Here is a 24812-nt window from a genome sequence, read left to right on the forward strand (position 1 = left end):
TCATCATCATCTCCCATGGATTGAGGTGGGGTTACATCACAATCAAAGTTTGCACTTGTTTTTTGTTCAGCCTTTTTAGTTCAACGCAAAGCAAAACACAACAGCATCCTGGTGTGCCGAGCCTAGGAAATGCTCAAAGCTCTTCCCTGCTGCTTATATTACAGATATACGCACATCATAGTGTTGCTTTGAAGGAGGCAAGCGCATTCAGTCCTGTTGCGCTGATGCGTCACGTGGCCCTTTTCTTACCAAGCTTGAATCCGCTCCAAAGAGCCCTTGAGTCAACAGGAGGCCAGGTACTATGCGCTCAGGGGACTGAAAATAAAACAGATCCCTTATCAAACATGGAACAATGCTGGGACTGAAAGTCAAGAAGGGAAGCCGGCCTTTTTAAATATTTTGCTAGCCCTGGCTTTGTTTGAACACTTGGGGTCCTTCCCTTTTCTAGAGCATTTGGGAGGAATCATAAAAATCAATATTGGAAAGTTAAAACAGGTCACGGAAGAGAGAGAAAAAGAAGATATTGCTCAACCTTTTATTTGACTTCATGGCTTTATATGAGAAATAGGAAACACCTTGCACCCGCTGCATCTGTTTGGTTGTTTGTTGGATGGCTCTGAATTAAATGCTCCTTGAAGGTTATGTGCCTTCCGGATGTTTCCGACTCGTGCCCAACCTGAGGCTGAGAAAGTGTGACTTGCCCACAGTCACCCAGTGTTCATGGGTCGGTGCCAACTGTATGGGACCGTATCCCAATTCACATGGGACATGCATGCCCAAGCATGCCCAAATGTGCACAAGCGTCTATCTAGGAAACTCCAGGGCAAGGTGTACATGGGCGACTCATAAATGGAGGGCTATCAGGAAACAGCACTTCCCGGCATAACGTTGGCTTATTTCATTCACTACAGTAGTTAATACTTATCGGCGTGTGTTGTGTATTGCCCTCATTAACGGAGAGAGATTGCCGCACAACCAGCTGTGCTAAGCAAAAAAAGTAAATACAGTACAATCCTAGGGTGGTGACAGAGACATTGACCAGGATCCAGCAGTCGTCCTTCCAGCCTGCAACAGAACAAAACGCTTCCTCCTCCTTTCCAAAGCTTCATGGACTCCCTCAAAACCTATCGGAGAGAAATGGAAAACCCACTGGAGTGGCACCATGATAGGTGGCAGCAAGAGGGAGAAAAGTTCTGGGACTATCATTGTTCAGGAAGGCCCAAAAGTCATGGAGAAAATGCCCCCATAGCTCCTAGATGTAGATAGATAGATAGATAGATAGTTTTTTTGTTTTGTTTTTTTTGCAAGAGTGGGTGCAGTCTGGGGGTGCAACCCTCCAAGATCTCCCAGGAAGGCTAATGCGGACTCTGCACTTCCATAGTTGCCCCTCTATACCATCTTAAAGGGAAGCCCAATGTAGAGAGCATCACAATGGCCCAGTTGAAGGGTTATCTGACCATGGAAGATGGTTGTCAAGTTCTCTTGGTCCTGAAACGTATCTGGCAAACAGTGGTCCAGTTGGGGGAGTTATCAGACCATGGATGGTGGTTGTCAGGTTCTCTCGGTCCTGAAACAGTTGTAGCTGGCAAACAATCTCATCCTGGCTAGTGAGGCTGTCTGGATCTCCAGTCATGGCTTTGAACTGAGGAGGGCTACTTGCTTGCTTCATCATGGAGGACGCAACTCCATCCAGAAGAGGCCACCTAATTCCTGGACCTGGGAACCACTTGCCTACAAAGCCTTTTACTCTTTCCCATCATGTCAGTTTATTGTCCCTCGCCCAACCCGTCCCTGCCTCCAGGCACCAGTCCATCTCTTGCTCATTCAGATGGAATGGAGAGATAGGGATAGAGTGTCATTTCCCTCTGGGGACACCAAATCCTGGATGATGCCTCCCATCCAACAGCTTCCTATAGGCATTGAATAGCTTGGGAGACACAATGGAGCCATGAGTGGGACCGAAAGCACAGCAATGACATGGAGTGAGTTGACATCTCAAGCATCTAGGCAAAGGCAACTTGTGGCACCTTGGAGACTAAAAGCTCATACAGACAGGCCAAACTAAAGCTGCTTCAGGTCACTTTGGAGATATGCTATTTAAATGACACATGCATCTTAAGAAGCAAGAAGCTGCACCAAAGCCGTACTCAGGTCTTTAAGAGTGGAGTGTGGCTTTGGCGCAGTTTCCGGCCTCTTAGGACACATGCATCATTTAAACAGCATACCTCCAAAGTGACCCAAAGCAGCTTTATTTTGGCCTGTCTTTACGGATGGCACCTCCATCTTTGGCCATGGGGTCACTGGTAGATTTTCAAATTCAAGGAAATGTAATGTCCATTTGCAATTCAAAGAAGATGCTTCCTTGGAATCCAGCATGTCTCCTTCCTTTGTGAAGCCACAGGGTATGTATGACCTTGTGTACATCACATACTCTCAGCCTCAGGGGAAGGCAATAGCAAACCTGTACTGAACAAATCTGGCCAAGAAAACTCTATGATAGCTTGGCCTTGGGGTCACCATAAGTCAAAAATGACTAGGAGGCACATAACAACAACAAAGGACAACAAACTCTTGTCTATTCCTTGCTGAGACTAGTTTACCTAAAAACACAATCCAAGCTCAGGGGCCAGGAATGGCATGGCAGTAGCCAGAGGGAAAAGAGAGTCCTTTTTCAAATGCAAATGGCATAGGCATTGTCTCCTTATGGGGCATGTAAGCAATGTCTCTTCCCTTCTCCAAGAAAACCTGGCACCAAAGGAATTTTCCAGGACACAAGAGGTGGAGTTATCAGAAAGGTATATAGGTTGGAAGGAACCCTTGGATCCTTCCTTTGGCTCATCACCTCCTGAAAGACACATTGGCAAGGAAGAAGGAGGCTATCCCTAAACATCTTCAGCCTCCACCCAAGAGAGAACCTTCATAAGGAAAAGTAAGGACTTTCATTGCCATTGACTTCTATCTTGTACCTGCTGCCCATCAAGAAGCTTTATTTTGGCCTGTCCGTTCGGGCCCTTTGGCTGCATCTGCACTGCAGAAATAATCCAGTTTGGACCTACTTCAACTGCCATGGCTCAGTGCTATGGAACCATGCGGTGTCTACTTTGTTGGGGCACTAGAGCTCTCTGACAGAGAAGGCTAAATGTCTGACAAACCAAGAATGTCCAGAATCCCATAGCATTGGGATTCCCATAGCATTGAGCCATGTTAGTTAAAGTGGTGTCCAACTGGATTATTTCTGCAGTGTTTCTATCCACCTAATTTTAACTTCTGGAGACTCCCAGGGGATGGAAAGAGCTGAAAGCTGATAATCTCACATGCGACATGCCACCATATTCACAATAACCAATGCAATCACAAAGTACGTACAATAACAATGTGAATTCGAAGGCTTTCATGGCCAGCATCCATGTGTTTTTGGTGGGTTTTTGGAACTATGTGGCCATGTTCTAGAAGAGCTTATTCCTGACATTTCGCCAGCATCTGTGGCTGGCATCTTCAGAGAAGATTCTAGCGAAACGTCAGGAATAAACTCTTCTAGAACATGGCCACATAGCCCCAAAACCCCCACAAAAAAAACCATACAATAACAATATTGTACTTTGCCGTATGGCCACCCCTGGATGCATTACAATAATAGTGCTGGTGTGTGTTTTGAAAAGCATCTACTCTTTAACTCCCGCCAAAATAAACCAGGGACAGTGAATCTGAGGAGACATAGAGAGACAGTTGGCACTTATATAAAGCGCATGGATCAGACTCTGAGCACATCAGTGGTGTGACTTATTCCCAAACACTGCTGGGATTAATGTCTTTCGTTATTGCTCAATCCACCCTGTTGCAAGAGGAGACAGGGTTGGCAACGGCTTTGCTTTTTCAGCAGCAGGAAAGCAGCTCTTTAAAAGCCAGAGAGAGAGAGAGAGTGAGAGAAAAGGAAGAGAGGGTGCATTGAGTGCATGCAATGGCCTTATTGAATCAGAGCTTGGGTCTATCTGAGTATTGCCTACTGTGATGGGCAATAACTCTTTCCAGGGAACTGAGGGGGCTCTTTTTGCCACTCCCTGCAACCTGAGATCCGCTTCAACCAGAAACTAAAGATGGGATCCTCCGCATGCCAAATGTGTACCTGTGCCAATGAGTTTGGCTCCTAGCCCATGCCATCCTTAAGCCAATTCCCCATGCAGATCTGAAGCCTTGAATGGAGAAAAGGAAACCAGAGCCAGAGGGAGGACACGAGAGAGGCATGTGGGGCTCGGGATAGTTCAGAGGGCACGTTTTGTACGCTATTAGGCTATAAAGTATATTGATGGGTGTTCCCACTCGCGCTCGAGGCATGCGTATGTATATATACACACATACACACTGGTATTCTTTCCATTCCGGGTGTTCTCTGTCCATTGCCGCAAACAGAAGAACCATTCAGAGCTGAGAATCTGACAGCTCAGTGTTTCGAAATGAGGACTGGCGAAGATCAGAAAGGCCGGGAAGCTGGAGAAACCAAGCCGGGGGTGAGTATCTGACTTAATGTTGCATATTTCTGTCTTTGGGGACTGGATAAAATTGGGAGAGTTTTGCCTGAAACTGCAACGAAATCCATGGGTTTGCTGCCAGATCTTGGAGACATATGTTAGTGAGGTGGCACCATTGCTAGGAGTTAGAAATGTGAGCATTTGGGAACCATCCCTGGCTTGCAGAACTTGGGCCCCAATGGCAAAAAGAAGGACTTCATTGTATATTGTATATTGATGGGTGACACTGCCATCCATCTTTTGGGACAGGATGGATTTGGGAGAGTTTTGCATGACTGCAAAGAAAGCCATGGGTTTGCAGCTGGATCTTGGAGACATATGTTAGCTTTTGAAAGTGAAGTGGCACCGTTGCTATGTGAGCATTTGGGAACCATCCCTGGCTTGCAAAATGTGGGTCCCAATGGCAAAAAAGAGGCACTTTATGAGTCAGTGTGGCCCAAAAGGGATAACTGGAAGGTTGCATGATGAGGAGTTCTCTGAGCATATCATGACAATAAAAATCCTGTGATAGGTTTACCTTAAGTTCATCATAAGAGTTTGTCTTTGTGCCCATCTGAAACTGAGAGAGTGTGACTTGTTTGCCCAAAGGTTTCCATGTCTGAGAGGGGATATCTGTCCTAGAGATGGGGATTATTTGTTGGATTCTCTTCCTCTCCTGCATCATGACAAAATTGCATTCTCTGACTTGCTGCGGCTCGGCCTCAGGCAGCAGAATGTCTTGGGTCAGCCTCAATGGGGTTCTTGTTGTTCCTGATTTCCATCTGCCACAGTCCTCAGCCATTTCGACAGAGTCTCTGGAGGAAGCATCTGACCTGAGATGCCTCTCAACCGAGAAGGTGGACCCATGCCAGCCATAAATCGGTCTTGGCTCTGCAGTGGGTGGCTGGGCATCCGACATAGGCCTCAAAGGGGTGGGTGCTGTGTGAAGGCTACAGAAAGCATGAAGGTCAGCTGTGATCAGCTGGTTGGTGGAAAATATGATAGATGCAACTCTTCAAAGCTTTAGCAATGCTTTAAAAAAGCATCCCCTGGAGATGGCACAGCTGGCTGCAAATCGGGAATGCAGCGCATGCTCTCTGTTGCTTTTAACTTGTGACACTGGGGGATTCGGGGGGCAAGAGACAGTCCAAACATCATGGGACTAGATCTCAAGCCCAAGAGATTATGATTGGGGGGAAAATGTTTTTTGAAGTTATAGAATCATAGAATCGTAGGGTTGGAAGAGACCACAAGGGCCATCCAGTCCAACCCCCTGCCATGCAGGAACTCTCAATCAAAGCATCCCCAACTATTGTTTTTTGCAGTGGTTCTTTGAAGCATGGGAATTATTACAAAGGGTCTCCGAAGGTTGAGAAAGGCTGGCCTAGATATTGGGGGTGCTATGGACGGTTCCTCAGGTCTTTGTCCTATCTGCCAAAAGTAGTTTTCCATCCTCATTGGGGACAGTCCTACCATTAGGGAGAGTGAAGCGACTGCCTCAGGTGGCCAGTTTTAGGAGGTGGCAGCAATAAATTCTTCCATGTTTCTGCTCTTTTCTTCTGGTGTTCCATGAACTATCCTCCTGTCATAGATGTGGGACAGCACTGTCCCATCACCAGCGTTGAAGGGTTTTTCTTCTCACTTCTGTATATGTTCAGGTGAAGGTATCTTCATATGTTCAGGTGGGAATCAACTTGCCCAGGCCTTAGGTAGCACAATGTCTTGGGTCAGCCTTGATCCACTCCATGGAGAGCTTATTTTCACCAAAGCTAGAGAAAAGATATAACCTGCACAATTGTCATCCATGCTCTTTGGAGATAATGGAAGTTGTAATGCCACACATCTGGAGGACACCACATGGAGGGACCCTGCCTGACATATTAGTGCCACATGCTCCTTAAAAAAAGGCAACTTTTGCAAGTTTGGGGGAAGATTCACATTTTTTTTCTTTTGCAAAGCAGAGTTTTTATATTATCAGCACCTTAACGGCAAAGGCAGTCCGATAAAAAGAGCCAAGGTTCAACTCGAAAGCATTCCTAGTCATCAGCTATCCTGAAACAAACACATACATGTTCCGGTTAACCCTTTAAAGCAGCTACAACCAACACAGACCTCTGCCATTTGTTGGGCAAATTTTGGAGCCTTTGGATGGAACAGGCAGGGAGGTGTGAGGTCCGTTCTGTGATATACTTGAGCATCGAAAAGAAAATGAGAGAATATTTAGGGCTTGTACGCGGCTTTTCGAATGCGCAAAACACTTCTGATAACTTGTCATGTTGCTATCCTTGCAAACACGTTGCAAAAGTACATCTTTACACTTGCACCCATGTTGCAGATGGGAAGACCGAGGTTGCAACCCTGCATGGGTCAGTGCAGCATAGTAGTTCTCTGCATGTGGAACTATGCAATGCTGAGCCATATGCTGCCCTCCCTCCAACTTACCAAAGAGCTGCCAAGCCATTCTTTGACTGATGAAGAGAAGGGGAATTCCAGAAGCATCTGTCTATGTCCCCACAGCCAATGCAATGTGGTTACATCATGTGCTGAGGTCCATCAGGGTCCTATGGGGGTCTCAGTAGCTGATGTAGTCATTTTGTGCCTGGCTACAGTCATATGCTTCTGTGATGCTCCATTGGTCCATCAGGGTCCTCTGGAGGTCTCAGTAGCTGATGTAGTCATTTTGCGCCTGGCTACAGGAATGCAGCCAGATGCTTCTGTGATCCTCCATTGGTCCATCAGGATCCTCTGAAGGTCTCAATACCTGATGTAATCATTTTGCATCTGGCTACAGGATGCCTCTGTACACAGTCAGATGCTTCTGTGATCCTCCATTGCTTTCCACAAGGACAGCTTAAGCAGCTCTACAGTAGGTCCAAAGGGTTTGGTCTTTGGTCAGGCAACTTCCACACAAGGACCACAAGTAGAGATCTGAAGGTATACGGTTAACTGTGAATGCCACTAACAAGATGCCAGCGTGAGAAGATGGCTTGCCAACACCAGCCTAGCACATTTGTGATTGGATCTGAACGGGGGATATCCTGACCCTGATCACTGCTTAGTCAATCAACATCTTGACTGGCACCCACATGCTTTTTCATGAACTCTTGAAGATCGAGACAGTTCCCAAAATAATTTAAGCAAGCTGACTCTTCAATAACACCCCTCTCCACCGTTTTTGCCTACAGAGACTGACCCTTGTCCTTGCTCTGGTGACATTGATCGCTGCCTTTGGATCGTCTTTCCAGTATGGATACAACGTTTCGGTGATCAATTCTCCGTATCTGGTAGGTTGAATCTATTTACGACCATTTCCCATCATCTCCACCTTCACCGCCATTTCATTACAATGGGCCTAAAATCTGGCAATCCTAACTGGGTCCATGAAACCTGATACCTTAGATGATGATGATGATGATGATGTCTTACCCTTCTCTCCCCATGGATCGAGGTGGGGAACAACAACAGACCCATCCATCAGTTAAGATCACAACATCAGTTAAAACATAACTAGAATAACACATGACTGGAATAAATGTCTGCCAGAGGACCTGAGCATACAGGGCAGATTATATGGGAAGAGGCGATCCTATAGGACCCATAATAACACCATAATAATATGTGCTAGCCTCTATGCGACAAAGCCCTTTGAGGGTTTTGCTGTAACAAAAGAACATGGCCATTCCCTGGAAATGGCTACCAGACGACAGTTCACATACAGGCACAAAAATTAGCGTACACATTGTAAACGGCTTAGGGAGTGCGCAAGTGCGCTGATAAGCGGTATAGAAATGTACTTGCTTATTGCTGTTGCTAAAATGGTGTGGACAAGCTTCTCTTCTGCCTGTTTTTGTCCCAGCTCATGCAAGATTTTTACAATGAAACCTACATGGAAAGGAATGGGAAATACATGGACGAAGACTTAATGACCCTCCTCTGGTCTCTCACGGTGTCGTTCTTCCCGCTCGGCGGCTTCTTCGGGTCACTTCTGGTGGGACCCATGGTGAACAAGTTTGGCAGGTAATAAAAATATAATTATATATATAATCTATCTATCTATCTATCTATCTATCTATCTATCTATCTCTTGATTGCCTTGCATGATGTGCTTCGTGGAGGAAAGGAGGAGAGGAGAAAGGGAGATACGTCTTCAAACAGAGGTTGGATGGCCATCTTCCGTGGGTGCTTCATTGCACCACTTTTTGGGTTCTGCAACCACCATCTTAGGTTTGAGCTTCCCCATCCCTCAAAGAGTTTTTAATGCTTTCTTTCCTCTTCCTTCCCAGGAAAGGCACCTTACTGATCAACAATATCTTCTCCATCATTCCTGCCATCCTCATGGGAAGCGCCCGGGCGGCAAAGACCTTTGAGGTGATCATTGCTTGCCGCATCATCATCGGTATCTGCGCAGGTGAGTAGGATGTATCAAGTTTTATTATTATTTTTTTAATGCATGGTTTTAAATCATTAATTGTTTAACTGATGTTTTAGGGGAGGGTGGGATATTGGGACATGGAGTTACATAAAAGAAAACCCCATGATAGGTTTGCCTTATGGTCATCATAAGTCGGGAACGACTTGAAGGCACATGCCCACAACAGTACTTGATAGGAATGACCACTTCCCATGACACAAGAACACTGCTGTCAATGAAGATACATAATACTGCACTGGGCAAGATGGACTAATGGTCTGTTATAGCATCTTGGAAGAGACCCCAAGATCTGAACTTAACCTTTATATTTGTCTTGTTTCATTTTGTTCTGTTATTTATCCAGGCCTCTCTTCCAATGTTGTTCCCATGTATCTTGGAGAGATGTCTCCCAAAAACTTGAGGGGAGCCTCAGGGGTGGTACCACAGCTCTTCATCACCATCGGGATCCTGGCCGCCCAGATTTTGGGTATGCGGATGATCCTGGGAAACTTCGAAGGTAAAACACATCATTTTGAATGTAAGGGAATGTAAGGTGAACAATGAATGTGATAGATATCAAAAGATATAGTACAATGGACCCTTGTTATACGCTGGGGTTTGGTTCCAAGATCCCCCCGTGGATAACAGAATCCGTGGATGCTCAAGTCCCAAAGCCACAATTCCACAGAGTGCAACTGACTTACAGTTGTATATGAAGCCAACCAGTGGAACAATGGTAGAACCTCCATCTTTGCAGGCATGGCAACATCTTCCCTTTCTTGTTGCAGGCTGGCCAATACTGTTGGGTCTCACTGGGGTGCCAGCCGCACTGCAACTTGTCCTGCTCCCATTTTTCCCGGAGAGCCCCCGATATCTGCTGATCCAGAAAGGAGACGAAGCCGGTGCCAGGAAAGGTACTGTTCCTTCCATATTATATTCTCAGGTGAAGAGAGGCAGAGCGATGCAGGAGAGCGACGCAGAACTTTGGGGACTTTGCACTGGTTGGATTAAAGTTCTATCAAAATGGTGGTGCACCCAATGTCTGGATGTAATGTATTACCCAAGATGATGCTAGTTAATGTGTTGTTGTTTCCTATTTATGGCCACTCTATGGACTGTAGTGAGGTTATCCCACTTAAAGGACACATTGTTGTATGTAAAGTAGGTGGGGGTAAAGATAAAAAGATTTGCAAGGCTTCGGACACCTGTAACCTTCAGTTGGGTAGAAAAGAGAATTTCAGCCCATATTGCTTGTTACCTGGTTGCATGGCAAGCAAACCCTGCTGAAAACCTGTCCATTCGGTGTTTCCCAAACATTGGTCCTCCAGATGTTTTGGACTTCAACTCCCAGAAGTCCCAGCCAGCTTCACCAACGGTCAAGAATTCTGGGAGCTGAAGTCCAAAACATCTGGATGACCACAGTTTGGGAACCACTGAGTAAAAGGCACAAGAACCCTCTCCAGTTTTCAGTCTGTGTAAATTTCCATGTAATTTGGTTGCCTTCCTTAACCCCTGCAGCTCTGAAGAGGCTGCGAGGCTGGGAGGATGTGGATGACGAGATAGAAGAGATGCGGCAAGAAGACCAGGCGGAGAAAGCCGAGGGGCGCATGTCTGTGATCACGCTTTTCACATACCAGGGTCTCCGGTGGCAACTTATCTCCATCATCGTGATGATGATGGGACAACAGCTCTCCGGCGTGAATGGGGTAAAGAATCATCCACATTTTAAGAGTTTGAAGGAGATGGCAAACCATCTTGTCCAGAGACAGACTCTGGAGGCTCAACATACCACCCAGACCCTAGAAGGCAAAATTATACTTGTTTGCCTAGAGTAGGATTTGGCAGATATGTAGGTGATGGGAACCATTTCCAAACCTTCCAGTTGTCCCAACTGGATAAGGACAATCCCTATTAATCCTCTCTTGTCCCACATTGCAGTGACTTTTAAAATATCCCCGTTTCTCTCTCTTCCACTTTTGTCCTCGGCTTACTTCAGCCGCTGCAAACTGGGTTCAAAGTAGTTTGCACTCCAATAGTTCATCAAAAGGAGAAGAGAGGAAGAAGAATTTCAGAGCATTATGTCATGGCAGTTAAAGTGGCGTCGAACTGCTTTATGTTTCTGCAATGCGGCAGCAGCCTTCCCTGCGGCGGCTGGGAACTGACTACTAAATGGTTGTTTTTGATCCGATTGCAGGTTTACTACTATGCGGACAAAATCTACAAGAGCGCTGGGGTGGAGGAGAACAACGTTCAGTTTGTCACCGTAGGGACAGGGGCTGTCAACGTCGTCATGACTTTTCTAGCGGTATTGATACTCTTTGAAATTCATACATTATGTGCCAGGAGCAATGCTGGATGCTCTGGGTAGCAAGAGTGGGAAAGCTCTTTCAGCCTAAGGGACTTACAGCATTTTGGAAGAAGCCTTCATGCGCTCCCTAGAAAGCTGAAAACGTCTTTGTTAACTTCTTCAAGGCTTACTTGACCCAATGCAAATGCACCCTGATTTCTGTCGCAAGGTGCCTCTACACTGCAGAAATAATGCAGCTTGATACCACTTTCAGTAGCTCCATCCTATGGAACTCTGGAATTTGTGGATTTACAAGGTCTTTATCCATCTCTGTCAAAGCGAACAGGTGCCTCATGAAACTGCAAATCCCAGGGTTATGTTGGATGGAGCCATGGCAGTTAAAGTGGTGTTGGATGGTATTATTTCTACAAGGTAGATGCACTCTCAGACATTATAATGAAAGTGGTGTGCAGTATAATAAAACACAACCAGTAACATGGGCAGCAAAATACTCATATTACTAATCATAGGAAATATCAGCAACAGAAAAAGTAATGTTATTGAAATGCCCATGCAGTTGAGCATCAAAGAAGAAAGCGTTGTAGTCTAAGGATAAGAAAGCAGGGAGCTCCTCTGATCTCATGAAGAGAGGTGAGAAAGTGAGCAATTCCAGAGGCACTGCCACCACCAATAAGGCCCTGAACGCAAGGCCTTATGCTTAGCCTTATTCCTCTGTATCTTGTAGGTTTTTATTGTCGAATCTTTGGGCCGGAGAATTTTGTTGCTGGTTGGTTTCGGGATCTGCTGCGTGGCCTGCGCTATATTGACCGTCGCTCTGAATCTCAAGGTCTGTAACATGGATAGGATCAGTCCCACCTAGAATAGAGCCAGTTAATTCATTTTTGAACAGTGAGTTTGCTTGAGATTACTAATAGGGCTTCAGCTTCTCTCAGTCCTGCCTGCCTTACCTATCTACCTGGGAGTAAGAGACATTAAACTGAGGAGTAAATACTCTCTAGATGTCCCAAACTGGCAAAGATGGACCCAATTAATACTCTGCCTCCCCACTTTTTCAGCCGCTTTTAAAACGTCTCGGTTTTTCGGATCTCCTCCCTCTTTCCTCCTTTGTCCTCAGCTTATTTCAGTCACTGCAAACTGAGTACAAAGTGCAAAAGTAAAAAACTCAGTTAATTCAGTGGGTGAGGAGAGAAGGGTGGATTGCACTTCCCAGTCTCTCTTAACTTGTGTGTTCCTCTCCATTAATAACTTGCCATATGACCATCCATTTGGTCCATGCATGTCCCACTTTTCATCTGTGAAACGTTGGAAAGCATATGTTGATTCCTCGGTTTCAGGAAACGAGTCCGAGCAGTAACCGAATCTCCCCCAACAGGCTATATCTTGGATGCCGTACCTCAGCATTGCCTGCGTCATCTCCTATGTCATTGGGCATGCCGTTGGAGCAAGTAAGTTGGTGTTCCTCTTTGCTTGGAGAAAAACAGCTGATTCTTGCTCACTTGACTGGCTGGGAAAAGATGAAAGATGGAAGAAGAGTACACTCATCCCTCCATATTTGCGGCTTTGATATTTGCGGATTTGATTATTCACGGATTTGATTAATACGTTCTCTCTAGGAATATCTAGGTCCTCCAGTACAACTCTATGGTCAACTTTAACTAAAGGTTGCACTGCAAGACCTAGAGATTCCTGGACTACATTTGCCATCGCCTCTGGCCAGAATATGCCATGGGAATCATAGTCCCGCTCCCAACACCTCTGCAATGCACAATGCTGGGAAAGGTTTTCTAGCAGATGCATATAGTCTGTGCATCTGATGTCTTTAGAAATACCAGTTTTGATTTTGAAACCCTACAATTTCCTAGTCCTTATGCTCAAAACGTAAGCTTGAATGTATCCTGGCACCAACTAGTTAACACTGAGTTTTTCACACGCATGACCAAAGTTAATGGATGTGGATGTAACCAGTGTTAATGCATGTGGATGTAAATTGTCTTTCACCTTGGTCTTATGACAAGAGAGTGGAAGACTGCAATATTCTTTTCGTAGCCAGTCAAGTGAGCAAGAGTTTTCCGTGGAGCTCAAAACCTTTTGGGCAAACTACACAAACCCCTTGGTTAAACAAATGCAAAATGTACAAGGGCTGCAGTTGTGAATTGTTCAGTGTGTACTACATTTATTACCACTTGGGCCTACTGTAGAGCTAGTGAAGCCCTATGGCCATTTGGGCATGGAGAAGGGGTGGTGGTGGTGGTTACAAAAGGGTCTGCCTATGTTACTGTAGCCAGGCATAAAGCAATTGTATTTTCCACTGAGGTCTGTCAGAGCTCTCCAATGCTCTCCGCAATGGATGTAATTATTTTGCACCTTGTGATGGCAGCATAGCCAGACGCTTCTGCAACTTCACATAGGCGCACATTCATCTGGGTACAAATGACCATGGATGGGAGGCTTCCCCAGCTACACAGTAGATGTGCGGGGAGACGTTGGTGGCTTTTGGAGGGAGAGAATACCAGAATTAGTGACCAAAAATAGACATGCCGGCATAAGATTAATTCGCGCCTGAGTGTGCCACTAACAGATTGCCAGCCTACATTTGCTGTTACCTTGTTGCATGGACTATTAAAGAGCATCAGATGAGCTGTTTTTTGCTTTTGGATCAATAACCCCATCCTTCTGTGCTTGTTCAGTGTGTGTGCATGCGTGTGTGCATTGCTTAACCAAGGGCAGAGATGTAACTTTGCACAGAGGCTTCTTCTGCAAATTGCAGAGGTTTTGACGGGAACTTGTCATCCAGCCTTCTCACAGTAGTAGACAAACAAGTGTGCGGCCCTTGCTGATTTTATGAGGGCAAAGAGCCTTTGCATTCCCAAACTAGCCTCCTGCATTTTAACTCTGGCTGAGAGCTATAGCTCAGCAGTAGCTCAGTGGATGTCGTCTGCCATGTCTCTTCTCATAACGCCCTCCGCAACCCTATCTCTCTCCTCCCAGGTGCCATTCCAAGCGTGATGATCATAGAGATGTTCCTGCAGTCATCCCGCCCCGCAGCGTTCATGGTGGGAGGGTCGGTTCACTGGCTCTCCAATTTCACCGTCGGGCTGGTCTTCAATTACATGGAGGTAAGGATTCGTGACTCCTTTCTCTTAGGACACTCAGCGCAGTTGCAGCGAGCTTGGAAACGTCAGCTGAGATCCTGCATTGTCTCGCCATAGCATACTAAGTATCTCCAGAGGAATTATGCTATACCAGCACTATGCAATCCGTTTACTTAATATTGACATAGTGGAGGGTGTGAGAAACACAAAAGGCTGCAACCCAACATCCCCTCAATACAGTGTAAATATCCTTGTGTGGAAATAAGCTATGCCAGCCCTATGCAACTTGAATACAAATATAGGAGTACCCTGAATATGGTGACTACTCTATAATGCAGTTAGTAATCGGGTAGCCTTTTATTTTCACATTTTTCTTTCAGTCTGTTAAACATATCAACAGTTGCACAAGGGCAAGGCTTAATATGTTATCGGACAGTTCTTCTCCAGGTAGTCGATGAACTGTTTTGTCCTCATGGATAACTTCATCAGCTTTAAAAGTGTTGCATCCTCGATGAAAAGCTTTCATTGTTCCTACATGTTTCTTTCCTTCTGTTGATGTGTTTAACAGAAGGAAAGAATTACATGAGAGTACTCAAGCTCTTCAATGCTGAAGCCACTACTACTACTTCACTATCAAGCCTCTCACTTCTGCAGCGACTTCTTGGAAGAAAGACTTACCTCTAGGGTTTGAATGCCTTAAAAAGAAAGACTTCTATAGATCTCTTTGGGACCCTAATGGCTTCTCATGCCACTCAATTCCCACTGGACTGGAAACTAGTGTCTAGCCTTCTAGTGTTGCAGCCCAGTTGCTGGCTGGATGAGCAAGGCAGCAGGAGGGAAGGGTAGACCATCACTGTTGCTGCTGCCCAGCAGCTATTTTGGGGCATGGCTGAGTGGTGGGCAACTAGGGGCAGGTAAGCAAGGTGGTGGGATGGGAGGGAGAGAGGGGTAGTCCACTGCCATCCTCCCCACAGCCCTTTCCAGGCACCTTCACCAAGTGATTCCAACCCTAGTAATGCCACTGGCTCCATCTCCCAATATGACCCCTGAAAACCCCACCTTAAAAGCCAGGGAGCCATACTAAGTGATGCAATTCTGTGGCACTGGTGAATAGGGCACTGTATGATGATGCATCTAGCCCTCTTCCATCAGGGAGCTGCAGTGCAACAAGGGAATGCAGGGATCTTAACAAGTGCTTTTAAAAGTATGTGGTGTGAAGCAGTATGCTCTAGGAAAAGGTTTACAACCTGATGCTCTGAGTTGCACATAAGCTGACCTATGGCCAAGTAAATTCCCCAACCATTGTGAATTCTCTAGTGGTCCTTGTAGGGTAAAGAAAAGTTTGAAATAAAGAGCAGAAGTTCCTTTGCTAGTTCTTTCCCTCTCTTCCTCACCATGGTTGACTTTGTTTCCTTTCTAGAAAGGACTCGGGCCTTATTCGTTCCTGATCTTCTGTGGCGTTTGCTTGGTCACTGTGATTTACATCTTCATCGTCGTCCCTGAAACCAAGAACAAAACCTTTGTGGAGATCAACCAAAGCATGGCCAAGAGGAACGGCATCGAGGTGGCCAACAAAGAGGAGCTCACGGATTTCACTGCCATCTCTGTGCCTTACAGCAAGAAGGTGGAAGTGGAGAGGAACAGCACGCTTTGAGGTGCTCTGACCCAGGATCAGTTGCCCTCCAACCTTTCCCTTGGTTTGGGACCAAGTAAGCTCCAGATGGGGCATGCCAATGCCAGGACTTTTCCCCACGTTGTTGTGGGGTCAGGTGTAAATAAATCCATGCTGCTGTGCATAGTTTTTTTAAAAGTGGCCCTTCCTTAATCTTTTCCAGTCCTAAGGACAAAAATGTGCCCCTAAAGTCCGATCCGCTAGAGTACATTTTGCAGTCTTTGAGTGCCTCGCTTATGGAAATATACCTGCTCTCCAACCATCCTGATTCAAGAGGGACAGCCCTGGTTAATCCTCTTCTGTCCCACTTTCTCAGTTGCTTTTAAAATGTCCTCGTTCCTCTTGCTTCCTTCCACTTTCCCCCTTCATCCTTTGCCTACTTCAGGTGCTTCAATGTCCAGAAGTAGTTAACTCAGCAGGAGGGAAAAGGAAAGGTAAGGATGGGGACCATGCCCTTCCTAAACTCAGTATATAAATTCCAAAGCTTTTCTGCCTACAAACATTAGTCTTCTGATGCAACTTGGCCATGTGTGTCTCAGATTTCACTGTGAAACACTGGAGGTTAAGAAGATATTCAGCAAACCAGGAGACCTTTCCAAAGAGCAACTGTGAAGCTTATCTCCATTTCCAAAATGCTGCTCAGTCCAAAAGCAATAGGCAAAAGAGGAGGATGTAAAATTCAAGAAGCTGTCCCATGTCACTGAATGTAAGTTGCTCATGTTCTTTAAGTACCCCATCCTTCCTGAGGTCCGCTGTACAACTGGAACTACTATATGCACCAGAAAATGTTACCCACCACAACATACAACTTTTGCTTAACCTGGGACCTTAGGCAAGGCGAGCGGATGGCTCTTTTGTTTCCACGCTCTTCAGATGGAAGCGTAAAACCATCTGAACCTTGAAAAACTGGTGGGAGAATCTGGTGCATGGATTCGGGGAGAACACTGCTGTCATTTGATCTTGATTTTAGAAACTTAGCCCACACTGTGAGCCTCCAAGCAACAATTAGGATTCAGTCCATTGCCAATGTGCCTTGAGATGTGAAGGACTTCTCTATCGAAATGACATTTATAAAAGCAGAGTCATGATATTTGAATGGTTTCCCGCGTCATGCGGAAATTGGAGATACAGTATAAGAACTTGGGCTGGGTTTTTGTTCCCTTCATTTAACATAGTTCGGAGGCCCTTCCTTTCCTGTGCCAAAGGCATCCCTTTATTTAGGAGGCTTGTGGCAACATTTCCATTCCACCGAAGGAGGCCTGCAAATGGAAATCAAGGAAACTCGATCTGTCCAGTGACTCCTGGGATCTCTTGCCACCCGGGCTGAAAAAAGACTTGATGGAGTTGCTAACAGGACTTCAAGTCATATGATCAACCCAGAATAACCTTGAATATCTTGTTGGTGTTTCTTTTGCGGTGGTACCTGTCACCAAGATGTAACTCTTAGGGTGCTCAAGGTTGCAGACATATGCATAAGTTGCATAAGTTGAATAGCAGCCTCCACTTCAGAGATCCCTTCAAACTTTCTTCTGGAGCCACCAGAAAACTTGAGACTTAGTGTTGTAACGGAGAATGTATTGCCTTCTGGATTTATTGGACTGAAGCTTGCATCATCCTGGACCATTGGCAGGGCTGATGGGAGTTGCAGTCTAACAAAATTTGGAAGGAACTGGCAGCATGAACTTTCGTAGCTTTCCACGAACGAACACTCATGCTGCCAAATTCTGTCTTTCAGTTAGTCTCAAAAGGTGCTACAAGATCGCTTTACACACTGGTTTTACAGACTAAGATGGCTATATCTTTATCTGCAATTACAGATGTGCAACCTCAAGTAACTGTTCTGTGTTCAGCAATACTATATATTCATGGTCTGTTAGTGCCACATTTGTAAATGCCCTCCCAAACCCACCTTAACAGCCAACAACTGCACCAAGAAATGGAGATCTATTCAACTGTTCATTAGATGCCAAGGTGCTGGCAATGCCATCCTCCTGTGCCCCAATTCACAGCTGAATGGACCCTCATCACATAATATGGCAGTCATCTTTTTATCCATGGTTTCAGAGGGATGGAGGACATAACTGTGAAAATAGATTGTTGCCATTAGACCTCTCCTGCATTATAATAATGAATGTATGGACCTATTTAACATGGTTGCATCCGTACTACAGAAATAATCCATGCTGGCACCCCTTTTACTGCTATGGCTCCACTGCTATGGAAATTGTAGTTTGGTGAGACATTGAGCCTTCTCTGTCAGAGAGCCCTGGTCCAAACTACAATTCCCAGGATTCCATAACATTGACCCGTAACAGTTAAAGTGGTGTGAAACTGGATTATTTCTGCAGTCCAGATGCAGCGCTTGTGTGTCCAAGTGGCAAGTCTAAACTATCAGTTTTGGTTATAGGTTTGCATTAGCTTGCCTCCCTGCCCCATTTTTGCTGCCTGTTTGGTCTTTATAACACCAGATATATATCTTTATTATCCGATCACTGACCTGACCTTAATTTCCAAATGTTAATGATTGATCTGAGTTTCTAAGTGAGTGTTTTGGATTTTGTTTTAAAAGAAGGGCAGCAATAAAACAGTACTCGTTGGTGAAAGAGTGGAAAGAGAATAATGTACATATCTCGAAGTGTATGTTTTTTTTTTCTTTCCTTTTCTTGGTTTGTTTTTCCAGAGAGGAATATATTTTGTATAAGGGATCACTGTGAATTTGTTTTGTAAAGTAGGAAAAATTAAAAAAACTATTATAAAGGCTGCAAAGATGAAAATGTTTTTGTTCAGAACTGAGGAGCTCTGAGTTTTCCTTTGGCTGGGATTCACCCGCTGTGTTTGCTTGGAATTAAACAACAACAACAACAACAACAGATGTGAAGTCGAAGGGTTTCATGGCTGGCATCCGTAGTTTGGGGTGGGTTTTTCGGACTCTATGGCCATGTTCTAGAAGAATTTATTCCTGACGTTTCGCCAGCATCTGTGGCTGGCATCTTCGGAGAATGCTGGCATGGAAGAGAGTTGTGTGTGTTTGTGTGTGTGTATATACTGTGTGACCCTGGGTAGGGAGGAGTGATTTCCATGTTAATCTGTGTATTGTTCTGTTGTTGATGGCAAGGCCACATTATATACATATACCCCACTCTCTTCCATGCCAGCATTCTCTGAAGATGCCAGCCACAGATGCTGGCGAAACGTCAGAGCCCCAAAACACCCACAAAAAGCATAACAACAACAGAATTTTGGTACCAAAGGTGCATGCATCTACACGGTAGAAATAATGCAGTTTGACACCACTTTGGTTCCATCTTACAGAAACCTGGGATTGTGTAGTTTTGTGAGGCACCAACACTCTTTGGCGGAGAAGGCTTGCAAAACTACAAATGCCAGGATTCTTCCATATGATGGAGCTATAGCACGTAACTGCATTGCAGAACTCAGGCCACTCTAATGCTGGCTGCATATGACCATCACAAATGTAGGAATTCAGCATTGCTTTATTTTCAGTCATTGAGTTGGAAGGGATCTCAAGGGCCACCAGATGCCACCGAGACGGCAAGAGAAATAAGGGGAGCTTAGTTACACCTGATGGAAGTTTGCACTCCAGCTTTGCAATCCAAGATCTCACCTAACGTCTGCCACCAGTTTGCATCTACAAGATATTCGTCAGTGCACTTTCATTCTGTCCAATGTACTCCAACACATGCCCAGCAAAGTGCCGACTTTACTAAATCTCAGTAACAACGAGCCCGGTTTATTATTTTATTATTTTATTATTTATTAGTTAGTTATAATATGGCTGCACTGTATAAGCCACATTGCAAGGAGAGCTACACAGTCACTGTTGGTTCAGTCCTCTCCACTTTTCCCAGCAAGGCTTAATGTCATTTAAACCCCTAAAGAGTTTCTCAAAGAGTTTAAAGAAAAACTTGCACTGTCTTTGTTTAAAAACTAAACCGAACTAAGGAAATATAGCCAACAAGGACTTGAAGGGGTATAGACCTCTGTGATTGAAATGCAGAAAGCAAAAATGGAGGATGCATGATGAATGACTTGCCCCAAGACGCTGGTTCTGGGAATTGTAGTCCTTCCTAATCTCTAGGGGGAAACTGTCCTTTTTCATATGTATATAAGGAAGGCTGTGCATCGTAAGGTTTTCACCACATGTTTCCAAACTAGCATGCACAGACAACAATCATGTGCAAACAAGAAGTGACTTACTTTGCAAATATGTGCCAACGTACATCAGGAGTCCTAATTGTAGATTCGTGGCATGTACCGCATATATGCATATCTGAAAGCCCAACCTAACCCTCAAAGATACATGGTTAGATGAGTGCTAGGATTTATAATGCAGGACCATTGCGAAGCTGGGATTATAGAGAAGTACTTGGCCACGGCAAGGGCTTGGTAGGCGCACAGAGATATAGAAAGGCAAGGGAAAAGGACAACCAGTGATCCATGTGAGGCTAGCAGAAAGAAAGCGACATGTTAGTCAGGCCAGCTAATCTAACGGCTTTCTCGGTTCTCTTCCATTTTCTTATCGCCGCTTTGATAGCGGAGGGAGACCTTCCAGTCCATGTTCCCTTTCGGGAAAGTAAACAGATGAAGTTACATTAGCAGATGATGTTATATTTACATCTCGCATGAGACAACTCTGCAATAGACCAGCTTCTGCATTTTCTTAGCAAAATATTTCGATTCCACTACCAGAAAGCAAACCAATACATATGGAAGAATTATAGCCCCTCGCCTTACGGTGAGTTTTCCCTGTAGTTTGATGCCTCTGTAAACTCCACCTTAAGGGCTCTGTTACAGACATGAGGCGATGAAGAAGCGTGTTCAGAGAGGACAGAGATGCAGCCTGCGACATGCATAACATGAATAAAAATTAAGATCACAATTGTGTAACAATCAGCGTTTGCTCTCTCACTCTCTCCGTCTTTCCGACGTTTCCACCTCGCCGGTTGCTTGCTTTCCAAAGGGCATCACCTGCAAGTGGTATCAGCATCCACTACCACTCCTCCAAACAAGCTCATGGGTGTTTCCCCCCAAGCGATGATATCCCCCTTCAGATCCTCTCGCTTGCAAAACATGAGCTCCTGGATTTCCTGTTGCTCGAGAAGGCGGCCCCAGAGGTTGACGTGGCTCAGCCACCCGGAGAACGCGTTGGCAAAGACGTTCAGCATGGCGTTCTTGTACTTGCCGAGGATGGGCGTCCCGTCGCTCTGAATGGTGTACCTCTTTTGCATGTGCTTGGTCATGCCCACCTCTCCGTTGATCCAGATGTTGATTGCACCCGAGTTGGAGGCCCAAGTGACGCAAAAGTGGGCCCACTCTTCCGACTTGCGGTGGAGCTCGAACTGCACAAAGTGCCCTCCGATCCACACGCCCACTTCCACGCCCACCGTGACCACCAACTCATTGTCCCTTTCCGGGGTGGAATAGAAGAAGACGGTTTGCTTCCCTTGGATCAGGTTCTGGCTCCAGAAGCAGAGGGTGAAAGCTTGTAGGGCCATCGGCCGCAAGGGGCGGATCTCGACGTGGCTCTCCACGTTGTCGTCATCAAAGTAAAAAGCCTGGAAGTTGCCTGGCTTGCGACCTGGAACAACAACCAGAGAGCCCTTGAAAGGACACTTGGAAACGCCAACCCAAATCACTTAAGTGGTCTTATCCCCATGGAATTATAACCCCCTTCCCTTCTTTTACGTCAGGCCTGACCCAAGAGAGATTCTTCCAGATATGGATTTTACTTCCCATCATGAGCCCAGCACAAAGGGGTGTTCGTTGGTTAACAAAAGCCGCTGGTACGGCTCATTCTTACCAGGTTTCTCCATGGCATCCATAAGGTACTTCTTCATTTCTTGGAGATGGGCCTGTATTTCATCAAGTTTTTGGGTGAAGGTCTCGGGGTGACACATTTCTACAGCTGGGCAAGAGTTAACAATAATATTAAGAATATTAATTTTAAGAATATTAAATACAATTTTAAAAAAATAACCAGTTGCATTCTTGTCTTGGTTCGCTCTCACCAAACAAAATGGACATTTCATTTCCGAGGACCTGAATTCTTCATTTTGCCTCCTCCCAATAGCTTTGTATGGAAAGAGAATGGTGCAAAACCCAATAAGAACAGCTTTTCTTTTGTACCACTCTATTTGAATCGCCCTGTATTTAGCTCATGCTAAAATATAAAACCAGACTAAAAGGTGCCGATTGGAGATAAGAGTGCGATTTCCATGCCATGGGGAGTATGGATGGTATGGCTAGATCAAGAGCTTGGCAAAGTTATTTTTTGGGCTCACAAATCCCAGACTCACTAATGCTGGCTGGCAGATACTGGGAGTTTCCAATCTGGATCAGAGTCATATTGATGGAGGCTACTTGGATTGAATTTTAGTAATTCCTAGAATTAAAGGCTCGACTCGAACTCAGCCCTGCCTCTCCTGTCCTTGCTCTCTGCAACATGGAGCACTGGAAGCTTTGCATGCTTCTTGGATACATGGAATACCTTGAGCCTCTCAGGTCTCTTTCAGGGGCCTTCTTTCCATGACTACTAACCATGCCTCTTTCTGAAAACGTTCCAGTTTTCCATGGCCTCCTGTTACTGTCATTCTGAGGATGGAAATACCCCCTGCTTGTGACTGACTTCTCTAGAGGTCATCCTCATGGCTGCGGGAAAAGGAAAACTAGGGCTAACTGTTTGTGATAGGGTTGCCGAATCTCAGGATCTGGCCCTGAGTCTTTGGTTCTTGTGGGTCATCTCCAGGTGTGAAAGGGTCTCCTCCAGTTCAGCAGGAATGGAGGGGGACCTAGGTTCAGGGAAATAAAGTTGTTTCAACATCTGAACCGACTTTACTATGCCCAACCCTCCAACTCTCAGGTTCTGTGCCAGGAATCTAAGCCCTGGGTGAACTGGCAGGCATTAGTTGGCAGGCCGTCGATTGTGCCAGGTCTTGTGTTACACTTTCTGGGACATGCTGAGACTATACGGTTTATCACACGAAGGAGATCAGGAATTTATCCCGTTAATGTCCTGGTAAAACTGCGTCACTACACGAAACGATTTCACACGCCGTCACACAAAACCCGCCATTAAAGTGGTCACAAAAAAGCATTAACACACATCTTTTTACTTTTGGGACTTTCAGCAACAATGCATTTCCGATATCACTTTACTTGCGCGATTGCGTGTGATAATTATTCACGCAATTGCTCGCCATCTCCGCTTCATTTGCGGGATGCTTTAAATGCGCTTTAATCTCCCTTTAATGTTGAAACGAGCCCCAGTGTGATAAACTCCACAGAGAGAGACTAATCTAGTGGCTCCCAGGTGTCCTGTTTGAATTCAAAGGTACCATTCTTTTTCACGATGTTGCTTCTCGTTGGCCTCCCAAGCCACCAAATCCTACCTGCGGTTGGCTTGGATATGAAGGACGCTAAGACCTCCCTGCCATTGAGGGGCTGGGCATGGCGGTAGTCGTTCCTCAAGGTGTTGTTCTCCCAGTCCAGTAAGGCATTCTCCAGCAGCCTGACCTAAAAGCAAGCAAAAAAGCATACAGGTACATTTAAGCACATCACTATGGCTATGGTTGTAGCGCATCCCCTGCAGCTGTCATGATTTGGCAAGGATAGTCCTGATTAATCCTCTGCCTTCCCACTTTTCCAGCTGCTTTTCAAATGTACCAGTTTCTTTCTTCTCTTCTGCCTTTGTTCTCACTAGTTGTTGCAAACTGGGGGGCTATGCAGACGGACGGGTGGCTAAATGCCGCCCATTTTTGCCCCAGAAGGAGGCCACAACAACCAGATGCCAGGGACATAACCAAGGGGGAGTCCATGGGGTCCGGACCCCCGCTTCCGTTAGATACAACGAATGGTGCATGCTGCTGTGCCGCCATGCCCAAGCCCCATTATAATGGTGGCACTTAGTCTGGACCCCCCCACTTCCCAAAATCCTGGCTACGTCTCTGCAGATGCCGTGGCCTCCGGAGGGACCAAGACAAACCCACTTACCTGTGCATGGGAGAGCTTTATAGGCGAGTCAAACAACGTCCAAAGGACATTTTCTGTGCATGGAGGTGTAGTCAAGGAGCCCTGGTACCTGTAGTAATTGGAAAGGTTTTCCGGCAACATTGTCATGATGTCAAGAGTGTTGAGTGTGGTTGACTGCCCTAAAAAAAGGGACAGAGGCAGAGAGAAATGAACACTCCAGAATGATAGAATTATGGCACATGAAATATGTTTTATCTTCTAAGTGCCTGCGACAATTAAGACAGTTGGACTAGCAATATTATTTCCATATTGCAGACACCCGCTCTGCAGAAATAACCCGGTTTGACACCACTTCAATTGTTACTTATTTTTAATCCATTAATTTTAAATTAATTAATTAATTAATTTATATAAAATAAATGACCTCATCTGGCCTGGCCAAAGGTTGTTCCAGCAAGGCGTGAGATCGATGCCGCAAACGTACCTGCAAACCTGATTTTGGCCAAGTGAGCGATGAAATCGCTGTAGTAGGTATTTTCTAAATTGCTCTCCTACAAAAAAAAAAGGAAAACCAAAGTGAATTGGAAATCAGAGGACGAAGCCAATATGGGCACATTCTCATTCAGAAACCCTCTCCCTTCACCCTGTTTTCTGGTTTTATTCTTTCATTTCGCCACCAAAAAACCCACTACATAGACACATTTCTACCCATATTTTGCTCATATTTCAGCTCATCTCACCCTGGAAAATTGCATTTAATTTTCTTCTTCTTCACAACCTTTAGATAGATAGATAGATAGATAGATAGATAGATAGATAGATAGATAGATAGATA

General features: G+C 45.4%; 2 protein-coding genes across 3 annotated transcripts in view; one reads left to right on the top strand and one right to left on the bottom strand.

Moving 5' to 3' along the window:
* Positions 1-18740, top strand: part of LOC121936393 (solute carrier family 2, facilitated glucose transporter member 5-like) — a 21911-nt gene extending 3171 nt beyond the window's left edge. The window contains exons 2-12 of the mRNA XM_042478609.1: positions 7691-7789; positions 8362-8522; positions 8789-8913; positions 9281-9433; positions 9705-9830; positions 10435-10622; positions 11111-11221; positions 11949-12050; positions 12597-12669; positions 14213-14340; positions 15737-18740. Of these exons, the coding sequence (XP_042334543.1) occupies positions 7691-7789; positions 8362-8522; positions 8789-8913; positions 9281-9433; positions 9705-9830; positions 10435-10622; positions 11111-11221; positions 11949-12050; positions 12597-12669; positions 14213-14340; positions 15737-15970 (1500 nt within the window). The 3' untranslated portion in view covers positions 15971-18740. The remainder of the gene's footprint in view (positions 1-7690; positions 7790-8361; positions 8523-8788; positions 8914-9280; positions 9434-9704; positions 9831-10434; positions 10623-11110; positions 11222-11948; positions 12051-12596; positions 12670-14212; positions 14341-15736) is intronic.
* Positions 18741-19738: 998 nt separating this feature from the next.
* Positions 19739-24812, bottom strand: part of CA6 (carbonic anhydrase 6) — a 13283-nt gene continuing 8209 nt past the window's right edge. For both annotated transcript variants that reach the window (XM_042477892.1, XM_042477893.1), the window contains exons 6-10: positions 24462-24528; positions 23999-24156; positions 23398-23521; positions 21810-21914; positions 19739-21587 (exon numbers count right to left, since the gene is read on the bottom strand). In XM_042477892.1, coding sequence (XP_042333826.1) covers positions 20974-21587; positions 21810-21914; positions 23398-23521; positions 23999-24156; positions 24462-24528 — 1068 coding nt within the window. In that variant the 3' untranslated portion in view covers positions 19739-20973. The remainder of the gene's footprint in view (positions 21588-21809; positions 21915-23397; positions 23522-23998; positions 24157-24461; positions 24529-24812) is intronic.

The sequence above is a fragment of the Sceloporus undulatus genome, chromosome 7, assembly GCF_019175285.1.
Source record: "Sceloporus undulatus isolate JIND9_A2432 ecotype Alabama chromosome 7, SceUnd_v1.1, whole genome shotgun sequence".
In the NCBI taxonomy this organism is placed as follows: domain Eukaryota; kingdom Metazoa; phylum Chordata; class Lepidosauria; order Squamata; family Phrynosomatidae; genus Sceloporus; species Sceloporus undulatus.